The following is a 27924-nucleotide window of genomic DNA, read 5'->3' on the forward strand; positions in this document are numbered from 1 at the left end:
CCATCAAGAAGTTCTGTCATCTACGAAGATGACTGCACTTTCAAATGGCTGAAAATGAGATAGAAGAATTGAAATTGACCAATCTCTCCCTGCAGCTATGTTTAGAGAAACTCCATCTTACTATAGCCAATAAGCTTTGCATGGTGACTGAGCCAAGTCTGAAAACTGCACCTCCTGAGTTCATCTCTGAAGTTAAACCATCATCATGACTCAAGGGAAGCCCCTTTGAAGTCTGACAGAAGTAAAACTAAAACTTTTTACCTATAAAATCAAACAAGTGCTTGATTTTTTGTGCCTTAGGTAAGAAAACATGTATGTAGGAGTCTGGAATCAATTGTGATACCACGATCCCAGTGTGCTGGCTGTAGTATTTGCCACTACTTGAGAGCAGCTGCCCAAGCAGACTGAAGAACAAATGGCCATTTGCTGGTAACTGCTGTTCTGGTACTGCTTGAGAGCTCTGCTTCTCTTCTGTTCTTGATTCAATGTGCTATGAAAAAAACAACACAGACTCTACCAACACTGATCCTAAATTACAACAAAATTAATTTATTTATAAAAGACATTATTATTTGCAGGCAAAAGAAGAGAATAAAATCAGCTTATTAATAGAGCAACGTACATGCTTAAGCATGATCAATCTTTTGATGTTCTATCTCTTGCTGCCAGACAGCAAATCCAGAGGAATTAAGACCCTAGCTCAGGAAAAGACAATGAAGCAGGCACAACTATATTTATTGAATTGATAGTCATATTCTTTAAATTATTATCTTTGTGCTTTAGCTCTTCCTAACGGAGACGAGCTGGTTGTGCACAGTGCTGGTGTGTCTTCCACCCAGCAATCTCAACAGCACCCTACTCAGCCCCCTGGAACATCTGTCTGCCACACATATGGAATTAAAACTTCTCGGCAGTTTTACCCCCCCCCCCCCAAAAAAAAAAAAAAAAGAGCTGCTCGACAGATGTGTATTTTGGGTTTTGTCTTTCCTAAACTGGACATGCAAGTTACAATAGAACTGTTCCTGAAAAAGGAGCTTTAGAATCAATTTGAACTGGCCTGTGCTCATCTCCTACGCTAAAGCCAGTTTCCTTCTTTCACACATAAACGATGATCATGAGATCTTCCTTTCCCTAGGGAAGTGCTTGTCTCATTGATCAACATTTAATCCATTATGCAGGATGAGGCATGATCCACTAGTTGCTTTGCTAACCTGAAACTTGGAAAGCATACGTTGTCTCTTTTTAAAATGGCCTTCCCAGTGATTTATGATTTAGAAGGTACATTTTTTCATTCATAATTCAGTGGAGTGAAATTAATGCATTTCCATGTCTAATTACTGGTATTGCCAGCACATCAAAGAACTGCTATGTCAGGAATCAAAGTTACATTCCTAGATCACAACAACAGTCTTTTTGTATGGATTTGCACTTAAACCACAAAGCCAAATGCTTTTCTTAATGGACACACAAAGCATGAATTTTCATGTGAAGGTATGACCCAAGCACCTAAAGAAAGCCCTGGACTTACATGTGTTCTTCAGATAACAACCACTCAGTGAAATGCTCCAGAATTTCTTTTCAATTTATACCCGTTCCTACAGCGATGAACAAGTTCCTTCCCAGCAGCTGCTGCAGGAAAGAAGTGCATCTAAAAACAATTCCCTGATTGGCACTTGCTGAAAACTAGAGAAGTTAAAAAGGTAAAAAAGGATTACAGTCTGCACTGGTCTGACAGCGTATTCCCCATAAAAATAATTCCTTTGAAATGCAGGCTGTAATATTCTTAGTTTTCCTCTCTAGACTGTTGGTGTCATATGTGCCAAAATCTGATTTAACACTGAAATGTTTGACCAGCAATGTCTTTTGGAAGAGTAAAACAAAACACAAATCATTAATCTACATGTAGGGGCAGAAAGCTGGCTCAGAATGCAGGGACAGAGGAAGTGAGCAGGAAAGAAAATCACAGAACAATCAAAAGTCCTTTAGATACAGTAAATTGTATGGTTTCTAACTAGTGTCCTATACACAAGCCTGGCTGTAATTCCAAAGAAGGCTGTATGCCAGTGATAAGTTAAATGATTGCTGCTTCATTTACAACCCCTTGCTGGAACCAAGAATTAAGTTTACGCAAAGGATTGTGTAGCAATAGACTGAAACGAAGAAGTGAAAGATCTGGGGGAAATGGCTAGTAGCATCAGATGGAGCTAAGAAAGCCTCATAACACTGGTATAAGTGAAAAAAGAAGGAGAACCACAAGTGGAAAGGATGAACTGCTGCGACTGGGCCACCTGCAAGAAAACCTAAGGCTGAGCCTGCAAAGCTGTTCAGATCTGCTGCTGTTAACAGATCAAGGTGGACACCTGAAATCTGCATACATTTGCTTGTTCAAGGAACAAGAAACGGTTTTGTCTTGTTTTGTTTTTTAAGAAAGATTTAATCTGCTTGAAACTCAACTGCCTGTCTTGAAATTCAGCTGGGATACAGTAATGCTGAACTGAGAAAAATCAAGCAAGAAAACCAGAAAGAAAATCAAAGGAAGCTAACACCATCAGGTGACATCAAATACGATTCTGATGAAGCCTAGAGGCCTGGTTGTGTTAAGATTAAGAAGTAACACTGCTGAGCTCAATAAGACCACAGGGTCATAGGACATAAACATTAGAATGAGACCTGACGGAAAAGAAATGAGGATCAACAGAAGGTGTACAGTTCAGAAAAACTGAAAGAGAGGAAGTTATTTTTCTATCAAGTTTATTTCACCATCATTAACTCATTTAAGGCTGGGAGGCTGGCTCCACCATTTTGCTGGGGGTGAGGAGGGGCTGTGTTGATGGTATGTTAAGGGCCTCCTCAGTTGGAGTAAGTTTTCTGCTACAGTAAAAGGATCTGTGGGCACTCAAAGGGGAATGGGATAACTAATATGTCTTGTAGAGTGGGGCAAAAAATGAGGCAGGTCTGAGTCCTGAGGTGGTCAGGGCCATACTAGGGAAGAGAATGCCAATCTGGATGTAATACAAAGCCTTACACCTGAATAAGTTGTTGTTTTTGTTGCTTTTTTTTTTTCCCTGCTCTGTGTTCTGAGCAAGCATCATTGCATCTCATTGTAACAACAGAACAAGGGGAGCAGAAAATTAGAAAATAGAACACAAGGAGTTCCATACAAACACTGTCAGAGTGACAGAGCACTGAATAGGTTGCCTAGAGAGGTGGGGGGGTTCCTTCTCTGAAGATACTTAAGACCCACCTGCATGCCTCCCTGTGCGACCTGCTGCAGGGAACCTGCTTTGGGGGGTGAGAGGAGACTTGACGACCTTTTGAGGTCCCTTCTAACCCCTGCAATTCCGTGATGCAATTCTGTACATGCATTCCCATCTTTCAGTAAAAAACGAGTTTTCAAAACAAAGCCACTGTCTGTACTTCTACACAAGGAAAGACCTATGTTATTGACTGAAGACATGGGAAAGACTAGCAGACAAGGAGCTTAACATTAAGGAAGGAGCTTAGCATTACAAGTAGGGTGGGGAGGTTATCTAGAGGAATCATTTTTTTGCTATAGCAGCCCACTCAATGTGAAAATTCATGAGTACACTCCTCAAAACACAGAGTCCAATCCAAGTGTCTCAGGTATCCAATTCAGTAACTATTCAGCAGCGAGTGGTTTCATCTCTCAACAGAAAGATGTTACAACACAAATGCCACATCTCTCCATTGGTATTCATTCAAATGCTTAAGGAACTACAACACATGCAATGTCTCCAGCTGGTGGAGCAAAGTGATGGGCAACAGCTGCTTTCCAGCCTCAGTCTTAGAGGTGGCCATGTCTCTGCAATGTCTGCTCATGTGGCCTAATTTCCAGGAAGGACACAACTCTATCATGGTTACCTGCACTCTCAGGTGCTCTGTACCCCAAGGCATCCATGTTGAGCATGCTTACACATATATACACCACAAACAAGATACCTGGGACTAGGAGTGATCTTTTAAATGGTCATCTTAATGTGTGTGGCTAATTTTTAGGAGAATCAAGAATTTCAAGGAGACCGCAGAAAATCACAGAAGCAAACCCACTGCAACTACTTAGATTTGCTATGCAAAGGTATGCACCTCTGCTGATGAAATTTTGGGCCCCAGAAATTGAAATAGATTGAAAATCACTGGCTCACTAGCTAAGCGCAACAGTCTGGTTCTCTCTCTGACAGCTATTGGTTTTGCTTGGGTAAGTCTCCTAAGTTTCTCTTCTTATACATAGCAAAGGTAATTTCTGAGTGCATGCAAGAACAGTCCCTTGTAAAATGTGGGTCTGATTTTGGCTTATAATTACACAAATATATAAGAAATACAACTGCTTCATAGATTAATGCAGCTGTGACCTTGGTAGAACACCTGTACTTGAGAGTAAAATGCTACTCCTGGTAACCAGGAGAGGCACAGTTAATCAGCTACTTATATAAATCACTCAGCTTTTAACTACTTCAGGCAATGTAAGTCTAGAAGGCCAAAAGGAGGAAAGGGGCTTTCCAGTATTTTTTTTTTTTTTTCTCTCCACAGACTAGAAACAACAGAGACAGAACTGGTTATTTGCTCAGACTTGATTTCTGTCTCCTTTGACACAATCAAAATTTTCACAACAAGACAAGATTCTTGACCCTTGGCTCTCATACAAATATGAAAAATATGAGCAGGCAACAGCTGAATAATGGATTATTTCTCATTCTGTAGGTGAAGGGCTTATAAACACTGTATTCATGCAGGAACTTAGAAGAATATGGTAAAACCTTGTCTGTCTCTGATCGAATGAGCAGTATTTGCTCAGCTGTTCCTATCACACCAGCCATCCCACAAACCTTCTACCCTGTGGCTTACTGTATCCTCAGCTCACTCTTCTCAGACCCCAAGTGGAAAGCCACTCTGCAAAGATAGCAAGTCTCCTGTTGTTCCAGCCTGCAATTTTCTCTGTTCCTCCTGTGGTTTTGGGTTTTATCTACTGATATACAACACCACAAAGGGTCTTTTTTTATTTTTATAACATAGGCTGCAGGCCTCTCTTTAGCAGAACAAAGCAGAGAAACAACCCGATTTAAGGCTCTAGAAAAAGGAAGACATAGATAAACTGTATCATGACAGTTCTTACTTTTCCGGAGAAGAAAGTGTAAATTTCTCATACCAGGAGGAATATGGACTTCTAATTAATCATCAAGCCCCCTGTTAAGCACAATATTAGCTGTTCGTATCTCAAAGTGCTCCCAATGGTCAAGCATTCCTACTGCATCTAACTCCTCATCTGCTTTCAGAAACTGCAAGCAGCCTGCTGGTAGCAGGAAGTGGGCATTCAAGAATTTGCTATCTGCCTAACTTTAACATACTTATGTATAGGAAATCTTTTTCTCCATCAGGCCACCATAGGACCAAATACAGAAAAGTACATGGATACTAATTACGAGTAGTAGGGCACTCATTTCTACTAGTTAGGTACATCAAGTCTTTCAGAATTTTCATTCAAGGTCTCCCTGTGCAGAAAGGGTTAGAAGCATCAAGGTGACTTCAGGGTTGAGTGATCCTTGATGCAGTTCACTGGAGCTCAAATCACCTATAAGCCTTCTCATCCCAGTAACAGGAAGACAGAAGAAATTACTTTGCACTAGGATTCTTAACTGGAGCATGGAAAAGTTCGTGCTCTGATGAATATTTCAAGGCAAATGGCTACACCTGGAAAAGCTGAGGCTCACTCATAAGTCACAACTGTGGAGGTAAGGGGGAGTAGGACTGCATTTCCTGCTCCACTCTGAGCAGAGTAGAACCTGGTTTCAGTGTTCACATCTCCTAGATAAGTATATCAAAAAGAGACCTTTCTCTTTCCCTCCTTTAGAATAAACTACCTACATCTGCTCAGCCCCCACTTCTGAGAGATCAGAGCTTCAGACCTTAAGTAGGGCCAGTCACCTGCTTACAGCCTGTGAAGGCTGAGATATGAAACTCTGTTCCCTTCTTCAACAGCCATTCTTATCAAGTTGAATTGGTTGCCAGTTTGGTAGTCTGACTGCACAGACTACAAACGATCCATCAAAGAAAATTCAGCTATGTCGCAAGACTTCCAGAAGCTGGGAGATTATGATGTTCGTGACTGCAACATCAACAGATTCATCAACACTGAGGGATCCTAGCCCCTTATTCCAAGTGAGGAACACACCCCTGTAAGGCATAGATCTATTGAAGCTAGCTGTGATGTTTTGTACCTGTTTAGAACTACACAGGAATGAATAAAGGTGGTCGGGCTTTGTTGCCTTTATAGATAGTCTGATAATTACTGTCTTCTTTCAATACACAAGCCACATACTTTCATTCTGGAGTTGAACATACATAAGCAAACAGGCCCTTTCTCTAGATGGTCACTCCTACATGTTAACCCTGGCTCAGATCCAGGTCTCTGTTTCCATACTCTGCCATCCATTCAAAATGTCTAGAATCATACAAAACTGCAAAGGTGGTCCCTTCTTCCTTCTCATACTGGTTTCAAATCAAATGGAAGAATAAATCAACAACTAGCTTACTGCCCTAAGCGTGAACCTGCTGACATTTTATGCAACTGTAATTGCAATTGGAAAGCAGAGTGTATCATCAGGAAAGCTAACTTAATTAAAAGCAGGATAAGCATAGCAGGATGTGGAGTACAGAAAGTAACTCCCACAATTCCCATATCTAAACTGTGGTGTTTTCCCTGTTCTCCTGTACACTTTTGACAAAAGTACTACTTCCTGAGCACTTGGAGCAACAGTGAGGGAGGACATCTATTCTACTGTTTTTATCTGGAACATTTTTCAGGTTCTTGGTAACATAAAAATACTGTTATAGACTGGCAAGCAACCAAAAGAGGACTTCCATTCTAAACCCAAATGAATATGACTGTGTAACAAATACAACAAAAATTAATCAGCAAAGGAAGAGAAATCAGTGGAAATACACAATAGATTTATTTCAAAAGCCACAGGAAAAACAATACAATCTGCATTCTCCAAAATAACAGAAAGAATTGGCTGCTCCTAAACACTGCAGATGCTTGCTAATATTCATAGAGTCACACAATCTTAGAATCATAGAATGGCCTGAGTTGAAAAGGCCCACAATGCTCATCCAGTTCCAACCCACTGCTATGTGCAGGTCGCCAACCAGCAGACCAGGCTGCCCAGAGCCACATCCAGCCTGGCCTTGAATGCCTGCAGGGATGGGGCATCCACAGCCTCCTTGGGCAACCTGTTCCAGTGCCTCACCACCCTCTGGGTGAAAAAATTCCTCCTCATATCCAACCTAAACCTCCCCTGTCTCACTTTAAAACCATTCCCCCTTGTCCTATCACTATCCACCCTCGTAAGCAGCCGTTCCCCCTCCTGTTTATACGCTTCCTTCAAGTACTGAAGGCCACAATGAGGTCTCCCTGGAGCCTTCTCTTCTCCAAGCTAAACAAGCCCAGTTCCCTCAGCCTTTCCTCACAGGAGAGCTGCTCCAGCCCTCTGACCATCTCAGTGCCCTCCTCTGGACCCGCTCCCAGAGCTCCACGTCCTTCCTGTGCTGGGGGCCCCAGGCCTGGACGCAGTGCTGCAGGTGGGGCCTCACAAGAGCCGAGCAGAGGGGGACAATCATCTCCCTATTCTTCATGTTCAAAACATTCTTTTTTTTTAGATTTATATTAAAGTTCTTATACTACTTCCAAAAGGAAAATTAAACAGTATTTAACATAACTGTGTACATTTTCAGCTGCCTGCTGTATGCAGTAAGGTATTTTCTATGGCAGAAACATTTAAGCCTAAAAATACTGCACCACTGTCTGCCCATGTTTTTAGCATTAATTCAGGTCCTGTGTCAGATCTAGAAGAGGTTACAAGACAACACTCCTCTATGCTGCTTCTGTCCTGCCCATCAGTGATAGCATTTTCTTCCAAATAAAGGTTCCATGTTTCTTTTTGAAGATCTTTCATGTAGAAGCCTACCAGTAACCCTCCAAAACATATTCACACAGGGAGCCCAAGACTTAGCTCCAGTGTAAAGACTCAGTGCTCAGGAGGTGGAACAAAGGCTACAAAGGAAACAAGCTACAATGGAGGAGCTTAGAAAACATCACATGCACAAATAGTGATGGCTTTAAGAAAGCCAAAAGTCCCCTACAACTGATAACTGCAAGGGACACCAAAGTGCAGCAAGAAGAGCTTCCACGCCTACAGTGGAAGAAAAAGCTGAAAGGAAACACAGACCCTCTGTTCTTGCCGAGTGATTTAGTGACAGCAGAAGCAGATAAGGCTGAAGTATTCAATGCCTTTTTCAACTCACTACTCATTAGCAACATCTCTGTGTTGGAGGTGACGAATTACCAGAATCTGATGAGGATCATGTCACAGGTTACTTACATAAACATACAAGTCCATAGGGCTAGAGAAGCTTCACCCAAAGATACAGAGAGAGTTAGCAAATGTCGTAACATTTTTTAGCATCTCCAGAAAGTCAGAGACTTCTCTGGGGGAGATCCCCAGACACTGCAAAAATGTAAATTTTTGCCCATCTTTAAACTAGGCCAAAAGGATAATCTGGAGATTCACAAGCCAATCATACTTACTTCAGCTGCTGGCAAAATAATAATAATTTTAAAAAATCAAAGACCAAGTTCTTCTGAGACACATTTATGGGCTTATGAAGAAGAAGAAAGGTACCAAGAACAGATGGCATGAATTTACTAAAGATAAATCACTCCTATTCAGATTGAGGGTTGCTGGACAAGCCAGAGAGCTGGATGGGTTTAAAAAAACTCTAACCAACTAGTAGGACAGCAGGACTCAAAGGACAGTGTCTATAGGTCACACTCTCCCCAGAAAGAATGAAAAACCACTGGTAGTGCTGCAGAGATCTGAACTCATCCTGTTGACAAGCATGTCAATGGAATTAAGGTACACTCACCAAGTTCATGAGATAATACTAAACTTGTGGATGATCAGCTAGGGAGCTCAACAGCCTGAGAGGAACCTCATAAAAAAGAACAAAGACAAATGCAAAAGCTTTGCCTGTGAGAAGGACAAACATCTTGCACAGAGCAGCTCTGCTGGAAAGGCCCTTGGGGTCATGTTAAATGCAAGCTAAACACAAGCCAGGAGTGTGCCATGGCAGCAATAAAGGCCAACTGAAGCCTAGTGAGTTAATCAAGCAAAGTAATTATCATCTTTCACCAAACACTTGCTGGACCGTATCTAAAATACTATATTTGACTTTGCAGCTCTGGTATAAAGAATAACATTGATCAACTGCAGTAAGCTTAGCAGAGGGCCACAAAGAGGCTCAGAGGCCTCACCTGTTCTGTGAGGAGGCTGAGGAACTTGAACTTGTTTTCCTTGTAGGAAAAAATGGCTTCAAAGAGACCCAAGAGCAACCTGTCAGGACCCAGGAGGTTACTGAGAAGATGGAGTCAGGCTCTTCCTGGTGGTGCAGTGTGGGACACAGATAATGGATATAAACTGAAACAAAGGAGGTTCTGACTTGATATGCAGCAAAAAAATGTATCTACCATGAGGATGGTCAAGCAAGAGAGCATACTGTCCAGAGAGTTTGTGCCATCTCTTTCCTTGGAATTTTTCCAAGACCCAACTGGATAAAGCCCTGAGAAATCCAGTCTGACCTGTTCTGAGCAGGAGGTTGGACTGGAGATATCCTGAGAACCTCTCCCACTTTTCCTGACTATTCTCTTAGCATATCACATCATTAAGAACTTCAACACGCCATTATTCAACAGGATGATTTGAAATAATCTTAAAACTATGCTGGATAATACCAAAATTCTTTTCTCCCTCTAAGTTACCCATACTCCTTACTGCATGTGACTACCTCACTGACCCAGAAACATGACCCATGGTATTTCCATATCTCTGGACACGTACTTACACTCAGAAACATTTATGCTGCTTTATTAGAATGCCACCAAGTCTGGAAAGGAAAGGTTTAGAGCAATGCAGAACCAAGCACCTGGAATTTATCACTTTGTTAAATGCTCAGATGCAAAGGTAGGTAACAACAGGAGGAAAAATAAACCATGAAGATCTAAGGGAACAGTCAGCCCTATCTGGAACACACTTCACCCTGCAATACACAGGGTACATTTGTGTACATTCACAATCTGAAAGTTGTAGGCCTTACACTAGTGCTGAGGCGATGCGTGCTGTTGGGTTGAGCAGCAGGGAAGAGAGACAAAAAAAAAAGAAAGGGAGGGTCTTGTGACCTTGCCAAGGGTTATATCTTGTCTCTGAACACAAAGTGTTCTGGGGAACGTAATTCTTTTCTTCCAGACAGATGCATGGAACTGGACCATTAACTCTTTTACTCCCAGTGCACTATATGATGTTATGGTGTGGAATACCAATAATCAAAATCATAAAACCATGACAGCTTCAATTCTGAATTGCCTTCAGTGCATCTCAACATGTAGAAGTATGATCTAATTTTTTTCAGCACAGGTGTGAATTTTTGACTGATTGATTTTTCTGAGTTTATTTTATACTTACTTACTTTTCCTGGTCTTAGAAATAAATATTTTGCTAAAGTAAAACAAAAGTAACTAAGTGACAATATCTCATGACTCAGACAACCAGTTGGTTTGGTTAGAGAAGTAAATTAAGAATTCTCTTGGAAATTCACTTTATCAACAGCCAGACAGCAATGTGTCTCTAAAAATCCTTGCAAGTTTTCATGATAGTTTCCACTCTGAAATAAGCTATATTTTAAGCAAACAGATTCACACAGAAAATGTAGAAAAGTTTAGAGAATGTGAGAGAAGCATCACAGAATCACTGGAGTAAGAAAGCACCTCTGGAGATCATCTTGTTCAAACCCCCCTGCTAAAGTAGGCTCCCTATAGTAAGTTACACAAGTAAGCGTCCAGATGTGTAATGAATCTCCAGAGAAGGAAACTCCACAACCTGTCTGGGCACCTTGTGTGTGCACTGCCACACTCAAAGTAAACAAGATCTTTCTCAATGCTCTCATGGAACTTTTGTGTGTTCATTTGTGCTGCCCTTGTACTGTCGCTGCGCTCTACTGAAAAGAGTCTGGCCCCACCAGCACTTATGAGCATTGATAAAATTCCAGTTTCTGTGGCATGAGTGAGTTGACTTAACTCAGTCATGGGTAAAACAAATGCCAAAGCAATGGGGCACTGTCCTAGGACACTAAGATTGGTGTTGTGTTTCTCCTTCACAATGCAGACGTGTAAAGACAGCACAGGTAGGAAAGACAGCAAGGGATCCTATCCAGCAAGAAATGAAACTGAAGTAACAAATCAGGAAATTCCAGGCATTGATTCCCTATAGTTTTGGTGCCAGTTCTCCCTTTAACCCTACAGGGTTTATATACACTCGAATAGCCTCTCCCTGCTTCCTTCCAAATTTACCCTCATCTACCCTCTGAGCTTTATCATCTCCAAATCTTTACCGCCTTTCTTTAGAGTTTCTTCTTCCTCACTTAAACTCATAATCACAATAATAATAATGGCATGAATAAGATCCTCATCACCATCACAATAATCACTGAGCACACACATCCCGCCACTTTCCCCTTCCTTTTTCCATTTACTTAAACTGTCCAGCACTGGACAGTGTCACACCTTTATGCAATACCTTGGAAAACAGGGTGTTGTAATGAGATAGAAGAGGCTTGCAAACTTGTCCATGCAGACAAGTTGTGCACAGGCTTACAAATTCTTCTCTGTTTGATGTCTGTAAACTCTCACCAAATAAGGCTTCAGTTACAAAGGTCAATCAATAACCTGAACTTAGGAATTTTAAACTTACTGCACAGGCTTAATAGGCCAATTAACTTCTCTGTCCTGGGTGGCACAAAGTTAATTGCGCATGCAATGTATGATGCACAGAGTGGTCACCTACAAGGGGGAACATATATTAGGCAAATCAGGAAGTCTGTCACCTCCAAGTACTTCAGCCAATGAAGAAAGGAAAAGGAACAATGTATTCAGGAAGAGGGATAAAAAAGAGTCTGCAACCTCTGATGGGTTGAGAGACATGCCTACAGAGAAATGCCCCCAGTAGTCTCTCTCTTTATTTCAATAAAGAAAGCTAAAGGCTCTCCTCTGGCTCTTTTTGGGATTAAGATAGTTGAGCAAGCCTATCAGAGTAAAAAATATTTCCCAACATGTAGTAACTATCACAACAAACATAACTACAGTTTGCATTCTTTTGACTGGCCTGACATAGCCAATATACAACAGATTTCTCTCCACGCTAAAAAACAAAATAAAATCTCTCAAATCATGCAATTCTTTCTAACAACCATATATATATATATATACATATATATAATCCCTTTCTCAGTTCTCTGTTTAATTCACAACTTTCTTCCTTCCCATCTTCAAAGCTGTGTGCAGTTAAATTCACTCATATGTTCTATCCAACCATTTATGCAGAAACATTTTATGCCTTGTATATACAGTTTGGACCATTCTCAACATTTCAATCAGATGAAAAATAGACAGCAAACTGCAGGCAAAAACACTTCCTCATCAGTTAATATTCAGCATCACAGATAATTAAACCACACAGTGGTTCAGTCTTTCAGGGAGCTTTGTTTCTTGCCTGGCCTCCTGGCTGTTTTTTGTTTCTAGCGTTTCTCTCCTGCTTCTGGCAGATGAAGTGGAGGTGGAGAAGAAAAAGGAGGAAGGTTCCTGGGGAGATCAGGATTACAGTAATTTCCTACCTGTGAGCGGAGGAGAATTTGCCCAGGTAACAATGACCTGTTGCTGCTACCTACTCGGCACCCCATTTATTTTTTTTTTAACTTAGGTTTAAAAGATGTTTGCAATTATAAAGTTACATAACCCAAAGTCTAGTGCATTTATCTCCTTTCTGCCCCCAAGTACACAAGAACAATAACCGCCCACTCATACATTTCGTCCACCTCTTTATTGTTGCTGTGAGCAATTTAAAACAAAAAACTGCCATTTAGAAGGACCCTCAATCATGCACCTACAGTTCATTGGCATTTGGTTAACACCCAAACCTGATGTGAATATAGATGCCACCCATCAAAATGACAGTTAATGCCACAGATAATAACTCATCTCAAATCCATAAATTAAGCAACAGTATTACCATAGGGACAAAGATACTTTTGGTATGCGGCTTGATTACCTTCCCTTGTTCAAAACAAAGAGAGAACTGTCCTCACACAGCTCCACTTATGTTTCCTTTCATCATTCTGAAAAGAGAGCTGTTTAATATCCAACATTTTCTTTTCAACTGGAAAGATCATCCGAATCTGTATGTATACTTTTTTTTTTTCTTTTTTTAATAACTGGAGGGGAAATAAAAATAAGAATAGATGGGGAAAGTGGGGAAATAAAATTTCTTGCACATTCATTTTTAAATTAGATGGGGAGAAGGTCTCAGAAAAGTTATGGAAAAAGTGTAATCCATGAAAGAATAACATTCTAAGAGCTGAAAGAATCTAGTTACCTCTTGTTCACTAGAAAACACAAAAAGGAAAGTGATGACTACTTACATATAATAGGTAGGATATAACCCTTCAAAGTACCAGCAATGCTTTTTGGCCTCTGTACACTACAAAGAAAGAAAAATACCTTATTAATATTTACACAGAACAAGGTGCAATTATAAACACACAAACACTGAGTGTTTATAAATACTGTTATTTTGAGCAATTTGAAAAGGTGTCTTTTCCCAAAGACTTTGCAATCTTAAAACATATATCTGGGAATTCAGTTAATCTGAACTGTGACATGCCCCATTCAGGTTCAGATCCTTCACAGTGGGCTTTGTCTATGGGGCCTCAAAGGTTAACAGGATTCATGACTATAGTTAATAGATTCTGTGCACTGCATGCATTGCTTGATAAAGTGGTCCCTTAAAAGAATATGGAGAATTTAAGAGCTCACTGTGGCTGTAGTCACTTAAGAGATCTCCATCATACACTGAGTTTGAAGATGCAAGGCATAAGATTGCATAGTGAAATACAGGAAATTGTCCATCTTCAAGGAATTCTCCACATGCGGAGCCAAGCTTGGAAAGGAACAAAACAGAGATCCCACTTCACCTTCCTACATCTTGGAAATGTTTCAAGTGTTCATTAAATAACCTGGGAAAGGAAACTGCTTTCTGCTGTTCAGGGACATTGTTGTCTTTTGCAAATTGCCAGCATATCCTTGCTAAGGGATGGTGACAGGCATTTTCTCAGGGGGAGGGGATGGTGCAGGTGACGTGAAAAATGCGTATCACTACAGGCACCGCTGGAGTACAGACAGCAGCTAAGAACAATAGTGATGCTTAAAAAAGAAAAACAACTGTCAAGCCCAAACTATATATACAAGGCAGAAAATACTTCTGCATATCCTGCTGACAGTGCTAGCATAAAATGGTGCAGTTCCAGAAGCTCCACCACAAACTGCATTATCTGATCATATACAGACTGGGGATTCTGGGACACCTCCATAGAGCAGCAAGAAATCTCTTCTGGGATTTTAACAATAATTCTCCACGCTGCTCACACCTGACACCCAAGGTCAGAGAGCACTTGCAGATCAGCAGCACTTGGATCGTTCTTCCTGTTCACTTGGCAGCTCACCTTTAGATAATAACTCATGTAAGTTTACTAGCCTCCCTGAATCCCAGAATACTAAGTGAATGCAGTTAAGATTAAGTGGTTTTAGATCTCTGATTCTTACTCCTCGTGAATAAAAAAGGCTATAAGCTATTTAATGAGCATTTGATGAGCTAAATCACAGATGGATCAATTACAGCCCCTCAAGACAAATTGCTATGGATTAAATTGTTAAGACTAGTACAGAGGAGGGGAGTAGGAGAAGAGAATTCATATGTGTATGATCAGGTCTGACCACTAATCCTATGACAGGCTCCCACCAGTTCCAAGAAGCATGCCTTTGGTTCTAATGGAAGAACTAGAACTTTTTCCTTCGGGGAAAACCTTGTTCCCTTCTCAAATCTATGGTGCAATGAATGCAGGGGATTTGTAGGAGGGCTCCGTGGTTTCTGTTGGAGATGCTGGTGTTCAGAGAGCTGTCTTCAAATTTCATAGAATCACAAAATCACCAAGTTCGGAAAAGACCTCTAAGATCATCCAGTCCAACTGTTCACCTATCACCAATAATTCCCACTAAATAATGTCCTTCAGTACAACATCTAAACATTTCTTCCACATCTTCAGGGATGGTGTCTCCACCACCTCCCTGGGCAGCTCATTCCAGCACCTGACCACTCTTTCAGAGAAATTTCCTACCTTCCAACCTGAATCTCCCCTGGCACAACTTGAGGCCATTCCCTCTAGTCTTATCATTATGTGAGTGAATAGGCAGACCACCACCTTACTGCAACCTCCCTTCAGGAAGCATAGAGTGCATTGAGGTCTGTCCTGAGCCTCCTCTTCTCCAGACTAGACACTCCCAGCTCCCTCAGCTGCTCTTCATAAGACTAGTGCTCCAGACCTCTCACCAGCTTTGGTGACCTTCTCTGAACATGCTTCAGAGCCTCGCTGTCTTTCTTATATTGAGGGCCCCAAAACTGAACACAGTACTCAAGGTGTGGCCTCACCAGTGCCGAGTGCAGAGGGATGATGACTTCCCTGCTCCTGCTGGCAACACTATTTCTGATATAAGCCAGGATGCCATTGGCCTTCTTGGCCACCTGGGCACACTGCTGGCTCATGTTCAGCCAAACGTCAGCCAACATCCCCAGGTCCATTTCTTCCACAGTCTTCCAGCTATGCTGCCCCAAGCCTGAAATGTTGCCTGGGGGTATTGGGAACAAAGTGCAGGACTGGGCACTTGGTCTTGTTGAATTTCATCCCATTGTCCTCACCCCAGCTATCTAGCCTATCCAGATCCCTCTGTAGGAACTTCCTACCCCCAAGGAAGATCAACAGTTCCGGCCAGATTGGTGTTGTCTGCAAACATACTGAGGGTGCACTCAATCCCCTCATTCATCATCGATAAGGATACTGAACAGGACAGGCACCAATACTCACCCCTGGGGAGCACCACTCATGGCTGGTCAACAGCTGGATTTAATTCCATTCACCACCACTCTCTGGGTATGGCCATCCAGCCATTTATTTACGCAGCAAAGATCGTACTTGTCTAAGCCATGAGTTGCCAGCTTCTCCAGGAGAATACCATGGGAGACAGTGTCAAAGGCTTTGCTGAAATCTAGGTAGAATACTCAACAGCCTTTCCCTTTTATGGCCACAAGTTGCTCCAGGAGAGATTTAGATGAGATATAAGGAAAATATTTTTCTCTCAAAGAGTGGTCAAGCACTGGAATGGCCTGACCAGGGAGGTGGTGGAGTCACTGTTCCTGGCAGTGTTCAAGAGGCATCTGGATGATGTGCTAAGATATGGTTTAGTAGCTTAGTGGTAGTAATGGTGATATGAGGATGGTTGGACTAGATGATCTTGCAGGTCTTTTCCAACCTTGTGATCCTATGATTCCTTCATCTACCAGGCAGGTTTCTTGATCACAGAAGGAAATCAGGTTGGTCAAGCAGGACCTGCCTTTCATGAACCCATGTTGGCTGGGCTTGATCCTCCAGTTGCCCAGCACACGCACTGTGATCTCCCTCAAGACAATCTGCTCCATAACCTTTCCTGGCACCAAAGTAAGGCTGACAGGCCTGCAGTTCCCCAGATCCTCCTTATGGCCCTTCTTTAGATGGGAGTCACGCTGGCAAGCCTCCAGGCCTCTGGGACCTCTCTGGTTATCAGGAACACTGATCGATGATGGAAAGCAGCGTGGCAGTCACATCTGTCAGCTCCCTCAGCACATTTGGGTGAATCCCATCTGGCCCCATAGACTTGTGGCAGTCCAGAGCAGTAGGTCTCTAACTGTTTCCACCCGAATAGCACAGGGTTTATTCTGCTCCCTATCTGAGACGTCCAGGTCAGGGGGCAGAGTATCTCAAGGATAGCTGGTCTGACTTTTAAAGACAGAAGGCATTGAGAACCTCAGCCTTTTCCTTATCCTCAGTGGTCACGTTCCCCAATGCATCCAGTAAAGGACAGAGATTCTCTTTAGCCATCCTTTTACTGTTAATATATTTGTAAAAAAGCTGCTGCTTCTCTTTTATCCCAGAGGCCAAGTTGAGTTCAAGCTGGGCTTTTACCTTTCTAATTTTCTCCCTGCACACCCTAACAACTTATTTGTACTCTCCCCAAGTTGCCTATCCCTTCTTCCACAAGAAGTAGATTTTCTTTTTCTCCTGGAGCCTCAGAAAAATCTCCCTGTTCATGATTCTTTCCCACTGGCTCATCTTGTGGCACAGTGGGATAGTCAGCTCTTGCACCTTTAAGACTTCCTTCCTGAGGAACAACCAGCCTTCCTGGATGCTTTTACCCTTCAGGACCCAAGGGACCTTCTTACCAGAGTCCTGAAAAATCCAACCTCTGGAAGTCCAAGGCAGCAGATTTGCTGTCCCCCTTCCTAACTTCACCAAGAACTGAGAACTCTTGCATTTCATGGTCACTCTGTCCAAGACAGCTCCCAGCCTCCTCATCTCCCACCAGTCCTCTGTTTGTGAACAGCAGGTCAAGCAGGGCACCTCCCCTACTAGGCTCTCCTACCACCTCTGCCTTCCATACACTCCAGAAACCTCCTAGACTGCTTCTTCTGTGCTGTGTTGTATTTCCAGCAAAAATCAGGGAAGTTGAAGCCCCCCCATGAGAACAAGGGCTGGCAATCACGCAAACTCTGCCAGCTGCTGGGCTCAACAACGCTGAAGTACTCTTTAACATAGAGAGTGACATCACTATTCCTCCCTCTTTGCCTGTCCCTTCTGAAGAGCATATATTCATTCACTGCAGCACACCAGCTGTGGAAGTGATCCCACCATGTTTCCATGATGGCAATTAAGTTTGTCTGCCACACAATGGCTTACAGCTCCTCCTATTTCTTGCCTATGCAGGCTGTATTGGTGTAGATGCACTTCAGTTGAGCCCCCTGCCTCACTCCCCAGTCTGTCATCATTCCCCTAGGATTATTTCTAGCAGGACCGGTTTTATCCTCTTCCCCCTTCATATTTAATTTAAAGACCCTCAACGAGCCCTGACATCTCCTGGGCTAAGATCCATTTCCCCCTTTTAAGAAAGGTAAGAACCATCAGTAGCCATCAGGTCAGGGTCTAATCAACCCATGGTCAAAAACACCTGAATTCTTGCAATTGCACCAGCTTCTCAGCCATGTATTTATGAGAAGTGTTTTCCTGCTCAATTCAGTATGCCCCCCTGTCACTGAATGGATAGAGGAAAATACGACCCACTCCGTCCCCTAACCACCCCAGTCCCCTGAAGTCCTTTTTGGTAGTCCTCAGGCTTCTCTCAGTGACCTCATTGCTGCCAGCCTGAATTATCAAGAAAGGATAATGATCAGAGGGGTGAATCAGACTAGGAGGTTTCCTAGAAATATCCCAGACCCGGGCTCCAGGGAGGCAGCACACTTCCATATGGATAGGCTCTGGCTGACATATAGGGCCTTCTGTTCCTCTCAGAAAGGAGTTACCTATGACAATCACCCTTCTTTCCTTCTAGGCAAAGGCAGCCCTAGACAACCTTGTGGGTGAACCTCCCACTGCATCCTCACTCACCTCTCCCTCAAGTTCCAGAGCTTCAAAACCTATTAGAAAGGAGAACCTGGGATGGGGATTGCCTGTGATACTGAGCTGGGGCCTGTTTCTACTCCTCCTCTTCTCTTAAATTACCTCCCTCTGTTTGACAATGGTAGAGCACGGGGCCCATCACTGGAAAATTTGTTTTATTCCCCTCTATTATCCCACCCCTTCTAAGCTTCCAATTTCTGAAAGTTTTCTTCTGAATCTCATTATCAGCATGCTGCTTCCTCTTACTCTGAATTCAGAAGTACAAGTTTCTCTTGGCATCACTCTGCAAACACATATCCATTGCAAATTCAGCAGGCCTGCTGCTGATACAGGGCAAAACACTTTGGCTCTTTTCCTTTGAAAGTTGCAAAGCAGCAAGCCCTGGCTGAAATCCCAGTCATGCTCTTGGGAAGCTCATTTCAGTCCAGTGCCCAGTCTGGAACATACACTGCAAAATGTTTTTCTTCCTGCTAATGAATGAACATGATTCACTGTTTACCTCAACATCATCAAAGCCTTTGTCAGTCTAAACTATTTTAATTGATGTTTTCTCAGCAATGTTTCTAAGCTCATGGAGCCCGCATACCTTTTACAAACGTAAAGAAGGTGTTTGCATTCAGTACTCATTCTGCTGCCCTCCTACCCACCTTTCAATTTCTAAAACAAACTGGGAAGATTCCTCCTTTCCACATCTTCCAAATTGTAAAAAATTCATTTCTGCCTCTTGTTTTGAATTACCTGTTTCAGACAGAGAATATGCTTACTGCTATCACAGAAATGGACGTTTTTGCAAATATTTCATTCTAGCTTACAGGGCTTAGATATGCATGCTAAAAAATCTGGTGCTCAGACCTTGTTTCTATATGGGACCTAGAACAGTAGGCACCAATCCTGATTCTGCGTTTTTTAATACCACAACAATATGAATAATGCACGGAAGCTCTTCAGCTCTCCTACACAAGAATGAGGAAAACAAACAAGCAGACCTCAAATGTAAGCAGCAGGGCAGAATCTGGTACGTATTACATTTATAGGACCAAGTGCTGCAGCTCCTGCATTTAGAACTCCTCCTGATCTCCATGGCAACATTGATAAGCAAATCCCAACATAAAGCAGTAGGCTACTAACCACAGTCTCTATTGCTAGTTAGCAGACCTCACAGGAATTCACTGATAATAAGATGACGACACTGGTGGTGCCTCTAAGGATCTCAATCTCCTTAGCTAACCAGAGAGATGAAGAGAGTAGTTTGGATACAGATTAGTTTCTCCTATCCCACATACATCCTCTGAAGGAGACTGTGATCACCAGTCTCATGCTAAGTACAAATATTCTGGCAAGCTGTGCAGGCTCATGGGAGACATCTGCCCCCAGCACTGGGCTCTGATCCTCACTCAGTCTTTGCAGTCTTGTGCCTGTGCAGTTGTCAGAGAGAAGGCAGGAAACCTCAGCTGGCAGCAATCAATTCCAGTTCACACACATATAAATGGAAGATCAGTCTTATTACTGCAACTGGAAGGGAACTCAGACAGCAGGCTTGGTGCCCACTCTGCAACCTCCTGCCACCTCAGAATTTTACAACATTTTCTCTGAAAAGACCATTTACCCATTCACTAATAGCAAAACAAGTGTGTCTATGTTTTTTAAATTGGACGTAGGTACAGCTCTGTGGAAGCTATCCACTTTTCCAGAAGAACTCAGCACATTTTGCTTATAAAATTCCTCCTCCTATGCTTTTTAGCAATTTGGGACTGCTATAAAATATAAAAACAACCCAGCGTGTCAATTTTTAAATGAATGAGACAGGCCTAATTGGGTGTGCATACGTAATTTTTGGAGAATTAAAGGCATATGAATTAGCCAGATGCTTGAAAACCTGCCTTAAGATTGTGTATTTGAAGAGAAAAAAACATAAGACTTATTTATTCATTTATATATTTTAATAAATCAGCATTTCTTGTAGCCTGTTTTTTTCTGATAGACTGCAGCAACAGAAGCTGCAAGCCATGCTTTTCTGTGGCTTCAACATTCATTCACATTTTCTCTAAGAAAGGAAATGTGCTTTCTGCCATAGATTGAAATTGCAAATGCTGCTGCTGCTAGTAAGAACAATGAAAAAGAAAAGTTACTAAAACATGAAGCAAAAATTGGCTTTGATCACACTATAAAATACAGAGTGTGAGCATACAAGCATGCACATGATGTGGAGGTAGACTGCTCACTGAATGTCGGAAAGTGTTCCACAAATCATTAGTTATGCTTTGAAGGGCTTGCAGAAATATCCTCTAAACTGTACATAATTATCTCTCTGTTCACAGGACAATAAAAAGAGAATGGGTCAATTAATTAGTCTTTGCAATCAAGGGAGCAGTGGATTTACGCACTTTGCTTTCATTGGAGATTTAAATTATAACAATGCAAGAACAATTACAGTCTTATTTGTAGATAGTAAATACTTTGCAATACAAGTACAATCAATTTTTGTGACAGGCAGCAATGAAAAAAAGCAGCTTGCTATTGACAGACATGTTTGTGAAGGGCAGGGTGGGATGATGACCATCTGTATTCTGAAGGAATGCTCAGGCTGGGCTGGTAACATCTGCTCAAAGCCAGATTCTGCAAAAGGCACAGGTCTGCTATTGATCTTAGTGAATGAAATTGTATCAGCTCCGAGTCGCTGAGGGCACCTTTCCTTCTTTTTAACCAGAGAAAGATGCTACACACCATTTCCCTTAAGGGTTGAAATAAACAAAATAGATACATTCTGGAAAAAAAAAGTAGAAATTTAAGAGAGTGACCTGCCATCCTGATAGGACAGGAATGGCTCACAGTGTTCTAGCATGGCACATCAGTGAGCTGCTGCCTCCCATTCAGCTGGGTACGTGCTGTGCACTAATAGGGGCCAGGTGATCCAAACCTCATTCTCTATATGGCTACAGTCTCTGCAGTTTTGCTAGGATTAATTCATTTGTATATGAACAGGAAGAAAGAAATAAAAGCATCTAAGACATGGAAGAAGACATCATCGGTTCTGAGCATCACATCAAATGTTGTTACAAAAGAATTTCCTGTTCCAGCATATAGTGAGAACTCTGTTTTCCACACAGCCAGACCAAAACCAGTCACTGAGGAAGTGGGAAGGACAAGACATTCGTGAACACATATCCCCATTGCATCTGACACACAAACAGCTTTGCCTGAATTACAGAATCACAGAATGGCCCGGGTTGGAAGGGACCTCAAGGATCATCAAGCTCCACCCCCCCCCCCCCCTTCCCACAGGCAGGGTCACCAACCTCCACATTTAATACTAGACCAGGCTGCCCAGGGCCCCATCCTACCTGGCCTTGAACATCTCCAGGGAGCAACCTCTCTGGGCAGCCTATTGCCTTCTGCCTGCATTGCACAAGATTTGTCACAGGAGCCACTTGCTCTAAACTTCTGCAGGTTTACTGGTCACATCACTTGGCAGCTGTTCAATGGAGCCCAAAGGACAGGGCTGTTTACAGTGTGGCTCCAGAATAAATAATTGGTTCTAGAAGGTCCACTATTGAATAGGAATCACAATGCTTTATAAGATTTGACCTTTAGAATTTTATCAGTTTTCAGAATACTATCCATTTCAGTGCCTAGACAAGAGCTGAAAGAAGAGATACAAGCTTCTCATTAGATACAGTGCACTAAAATCAGAGAGCCTTCTCCATGTTGAGTTTGAAAGATTGGATTTACAAAGACAATATGAACATACTGCTCTCCCACAGCCAATAAAAAGAGCAAAATGTCATCCATTAGAGTACATACTAGAAGTGAAGAGTAAAGGTGAAAACAATTTAGTACAGAAAATACATTCTGATTTAGCCTTGTCTGAATCCATCAAAATTCATCCCTACTTTTTCCCTGGTAGTGCTTACAGATGAGAGTAAAAGTAGCCATCTCCAATCTACTCTAAGAAACTGAGCTTGCAAGCCAGGTCACTTGCGATTGCAAGAAATCCACTTCTGACTCGAGACAAAGCAACTCACTCCAAAAATCAGGATTACAATAAGTTATTTTTATCTCCTAAGCTAATGAGAATACAGAAGGAAAAGTTGTGTATAATAGGATGCTGACTTCTCTGTCCTTCACTTTCTACTTTATGTAGCACTGAACAGAACAGATACTACACCAGATATATAGTTGTTTATTCAAAACCCAAAGTCACTGCATAAAGAATAAATTTTCCTATTTTTCAGGAGTTTTTTCTGTCCTCTGAGAAAAAAAGGAATATTTTCCAAAAAGAATTCTTAATAGAAGCAACTTCTTCAGTCTGTACTTTGCAACAGTAAAATTTCAGCACAATAAGCTAATTTGTTAGTTCTTCTACTGCTTAGAATACATGCATTAATCATTGTATTTTTTGCATAAAATGCATGTGTGTTTAGCACTAGACAGTCTCCCATCAAAAAACGCCACTTTACATTTAGATCGATTAACCTTTCCCACAAAAGAAATATAAATATCCCTCACATTAAATTTCATTTCAGGAGTCTGACTTTTTTTGTTGTTCATTATGCAGCAAATTGCAAATGCACTTCAGTCCTAGAATAATACAGTCTCATCTGAATATAATCATTTCATAAGTGACTTAGGGAGAAAAAATAGTAATGAGGAAGAAAGGCAAAGAAGTCTTCAGCACCGGGGACAGCACCTGGCAAAAGGCCGCCTGGGAACTGAAGCAAGGAATGATAATTGAATGGAATAATCGTGCTGAGTCTTTTTCAAACTGTCTGCAAAATCAGTTATGACACTTACTGTAGCAACATGAAATATCCGACTTGGACGTCAGGATGTCAAGACAAAAAGTGTCAAGAGATCCTCTATACCAGGACTTGCTTTGTTTTCCTATTTCTACATCCACTGACTTGCACATGCATAAAAGCTCAGGGGGGCTAAACCCTCCTGATAGAACTGACCTTACAAATGAAGTTCTAATCTGTAAAAAAGCACGAGATATACCACATTTTGAAAGCATTTTCACTTAAGAAAAGCAAAAAAAATTCAACATCACACTGGAATCTCACAACTTCAAGGGGGGAAGTGGTAGCCTTTTCTGTTCCAAATAGAAGAAAACATATAATATCTATTCTGCCCTCATGAGGCCCCAAGTGGAGTACTGCTTCAAAGTCTGGGGTCCCCAGCACAGAAAAGATGTTGAGTTTTTGGAAGAGGGTCTTGAGGAGGGCCACTTAGATGATCAGAGGGATGGAGCACCTCTCCTATGAAAACAAGCTAATGGAGATGGACTTGTTCTGTCTGAAGAAGAGGGCCTGCAAGGAGACCTCACAACAGCCTTCTGATATTTAAAGGGAGATTATAAACAGGAGGGAAATCAACTTTTTGCATGGGTTGATAATGACAGGACAAAGGGGAATGGTTTAAAACTTTAAAAAGGAAGAGAGATGTAGATTAGATATGAGGGTTTTTTTTCACTGAGAAGGTGGTGGGACGTGCTGGAACAGGTTGCCAAGAGAGATTGTGGATGCCCCATCCCTGGACTTGCTCAAGGCCAGGTTGAATGGGGCCCTGGGCAACCTGATCTAGTACCTGATCTAGTGATTGGCAACCCTGCCTGCAGCAAGGGGATTGGAATTTGATGATCCTTGAGGTTTCTTCCAACCCAAGCCATTCTATGATTCTATGATTTCCCCAACTCCCCTAGAAGTTGATCTATTGCAAATGGTAGTGGGCAGCTTCCACAGCTCCAGAATTGAATTAATCTCTGCAGTTATTATGCTTCCTTTTATACATGCATGAGAAATAAAAGCAAGGTTGTTATTTGCATTCTTTAGCTACAGAACAAGTTATAAGTCATGTTACAAAACAGCCCGCAAAGGAAGATTTTGGGAAGAGGAAAAGGATCTATTTCTCAGGAACTGAAAGTAAGACATGCCAAGAGTGAGGATATCTACCCTCAGTCTCTTTAAAACCAAAGCAAACCAGTTGTTAGGGTTTTTATTTATTTGTTTGTTTGTTTTTCCCAGATATATTTCATCATACAGCAATCTTATCTTTAAGACTAATGAATGTAGATAATGCATTCAGTTTAACCATCAGATACCTGCATCTAACACATTTTCCTTCAGCTTAGGACGGGATGGCTTGCTTCATCTCCAGTCCTAACCCTAGGAACATACTTCTCTCAGGAACTTGTACTGCTTAAATTTTATTCAGAGGAAAGTTTAGATTTAGCTTCCACTCTCTATTTTATTTTTCAATCTAAATCCATGCTACAGTTCAAGTCCCTTCAGTTCACACTGAATTGGCACTTTTGACTATTTCCTATGTACATTTTATTCTTACAATTTACCATCCCCAAAATGAAAACAACCTGTAAATTGCCTTGTACTGAAATTCCTAGGGGGGCATCTTTCATCTTCTGTAATAATAAAGGTAAAGCAAGGAAAGACTGAGTATAAAAAGATGGATTCAGAGTTCAATTTTCTCAGTCATTCGCAGAGTGGACAAGATTGAGGCAGTAACGGAAGTGTGCTACAGATGCTGGTTAGTTAAATGATGACAGGCCATCAGAGACTGCAGGAGAGCACATCTCTTTTATGGCTATGACAACCCAGGGAAGTTGCCCTGGGAGTTGATGGGCTTTGTTCTGATTGTATTATGCATCCCCTGCACGTTCGCTTTTTCCACAGCAAGAGCTGACAGGACCCAGCTCCTCTTCCCACCACTCTCTCATTCATGACATTTAATCCACTGATGCACACATTCCTCAGTCCCTTCTTACACGCAATTTTTGGAAAACCAAGTATTAACATTGGTTAATAAACATTCAACATGGACTTTTCGCTTCAAGGCTTTGAGATATTTATTTCAAAACTGCAAATACTGGATCAAAATCCTTTCTACTTTGAAGTCCAAAAATACCTGAATCACTGAAAGTAACAACGCCTCAGTCCCAAGAAACAAGATACAGAGTTCATGGCCAACTGCACACTCAGTGCAGGGAACAAAAGAAACTGGTAATAATGAGATACCATTTAAGTGCTATTTCCCTGTAGGGTTCGCAAGGCTGAAACTTTGTAATACTGAAATATCAGGTAAGTGTTGCTCTCCTGTAAAGTATGCAAGGCCAAGGCAAATTCTCACTTTCAAGTGCTTATCCCAGAAACCCCTCATGCTTAATGCTATATTATTGGTATAAGCACCTGTTCATTCTAAAGTAAATTACATACATCATGCATGTATTAAGCAAATGAGCACCTGAATACAGTTAAGATTAAAGAGGTTACCTTGCAGGCATTTTTATATAAGGAAAGCAGTTTTTTAAGAAACTTGAGTAGAAAAATCTACTTCAATATTCTGCTGGGGAGGCTTTGCTCTTGGTCAGCTTCCACCTGCATAGCAGTGAATTGTAAGCCCTGCTATCAGATGCTTACCTACAGGTGCTTCATTAACAGTCACTGTTATTGTGGCATTCACATGCTCACAAGCTGTCTCAGTCTCCCCAAAGAAAAACAAAAAACATAGATGTCTGATTTGTGATGCACGTTCAATCTGCCTTAACGACAGAAAGAGTTCTAAAGGAAACTTAAGTTTTCTTGGACCAACTACTAACTACTTTGAATAAACAAACACACACACAAATCCTCAAACAGTAACAGCCTTGAATACCTGACCAACTTCACATTTGATATCTCAGAAAACAGGGCTGTGTTAGTTGAAGGGTAAAACACAGTCATCTCCATGTTGCAACGCAGAAAAAATTCTGTTTCAGGATTCAGTTCCTAGAACGCTGGAGGGAATTCACGGATTTGGGTTAATCAGTGTTAATAATCAAGCCTCTCTTCTTGCACATATTCTGTTAAGGTTTCTAATAATTGTTAGCGAACATCTCTTTTTCAGGGCAAAACTTTCCTCAAAGAAAACCAGCAGAAGAGTTTGACCTAGTATAATTTGTATTTGCTTAACAAGTAAATTCAAGCTTTCAGAGAGATGCTTTACTGTGCCTTTCGCATAGACACTCACCAAGGAGACCGAAACATCAATGCCTTTTAAATTAAACTAAGAACATAAACTAACTCCTGCTTCGACTGTCACTACCATAGTGACAGTATATTATTATCAAATTCCAGTACAAACACAATCCAACAGCTGTACCTTACTTCTTATTTGAACAGAAGAAATACTATGCATCTGTCCTTGGAGTACTTCCGGTGAAAAGACTGCTTAACTCCTTCTGGCAGGGAACAGTGCCTACCTACTAATGGCAAGGCAATTTTCAAAATGAACTAACTTCCTACATAAGACGTATCTGCTTTTCTTCTACTAGAAGCCTGAACGTACTTTAACAATAATTTCTAGTGTCCCAATTTGTCAAATTTCAATATAATCCAGTAAAAGTATTGACAAATCTCTTCAATTAAATCAAAAGCACAATAGCATTCGGCACTTTTTAACAGCATTATTTCCTCAGAGTGAGTGATCATCTGAGTTTTTCCGCATTTAAAACAACTCCCTGGAAGAAAGTGGGGGGTGGGGGAGGAGCAACAACGGAGGGAAACAAACAAGCAAAAAAACCCACCTAAACTCTGGAACCTGCAGTATATTCTCCATCTTCTTGCAGGTACTGGATGCTGAAAACCAGACAAATTCAAAAAATCTCTTGGTGTCACAATCACATCTTGGCTCATCCTGCAGTTTAACTCTCTCCACACACTTCACAGCTTGATGAAGGCTATGTTGGATGGTGAGAACTTTTTACATGACTTCTCACCTGTTCAACTAGTGCATGCTCTTTGCCCTAGAATCTCACCCCCATACACACTTGAGTTTTCTTGGACCAAATCAAGCTTTTGGCTTTCTCTGGTAGCAGTTACAATGCAATTCTAGCAATCACTATTGGACCTCTGGTAACCACTCTGATGGTCTGTGGTTTGCTTGATGTTAAGCTCTTCAGCTTGCATTTAACGAAATACATTCATGAAGGGGGAAAGGTTACTTGATGAGACTCAAAAAAAGTGAGGATGTTGCAGTGAACTTCCCTCTCTTTCATACACACTACACAGATAACACAAATCTCTTTACTAAGATTATTTTCCTCACAAAGAGTATCCGAATGCTCCTTAGAGACACTCTGCAACTGATAACTGCAAGAGTGAGATGAAGTATAAATGAAACATCAGCGCTCCATTAACATGTCATCTACATTCCAAAAAAGTTCAAGATTTCAGCCTAGAGGTACTGCTATGGATGGATAATAGCACGAGATATGGT

The 27924-nt window shown here is 41.5% G+C and overlaps 1 protein-coding gene across 3 annotated transcripts in view; it reads right to left on the reverse strand.

Moving 5' to 3' along the window:
- The window catches only part of VOPP1 (VOPP1 WW domain binding protein), a 65662-nt gene that overhangs the window by 11951 nt on the left and 25787 nt on the right, over positions 1-27924 (reverse strand). For all 3 annotated transcript variants that reach the window (XM_090142187.1, XM_090142189.1, XM_031599377.2), the window contains one exon: positions 13540-13598. In XM_090142187.1, coding sequence (XP_089998313.1) covers positions 13540-13598 — 59 coding nt within the window. The remainder of the gene's footprint in view (positions 1-13539; positions 13599-27924) is intronic.

Source organism: Phasianus colchicus, chromosome 6, assembly GCF_987193195.1.
Source record: "Phasianus colchicus chromosome 6, bPhaCol1.hap1.1, whole genome shotgun sequence".
NCBI classification, from domain to species: domain Eukaryota; kingdom Metazoa; phylum Chordata; class Aves; order Galliformes; family Phasianidae; genus Phasianus; species Phasianus colchicus.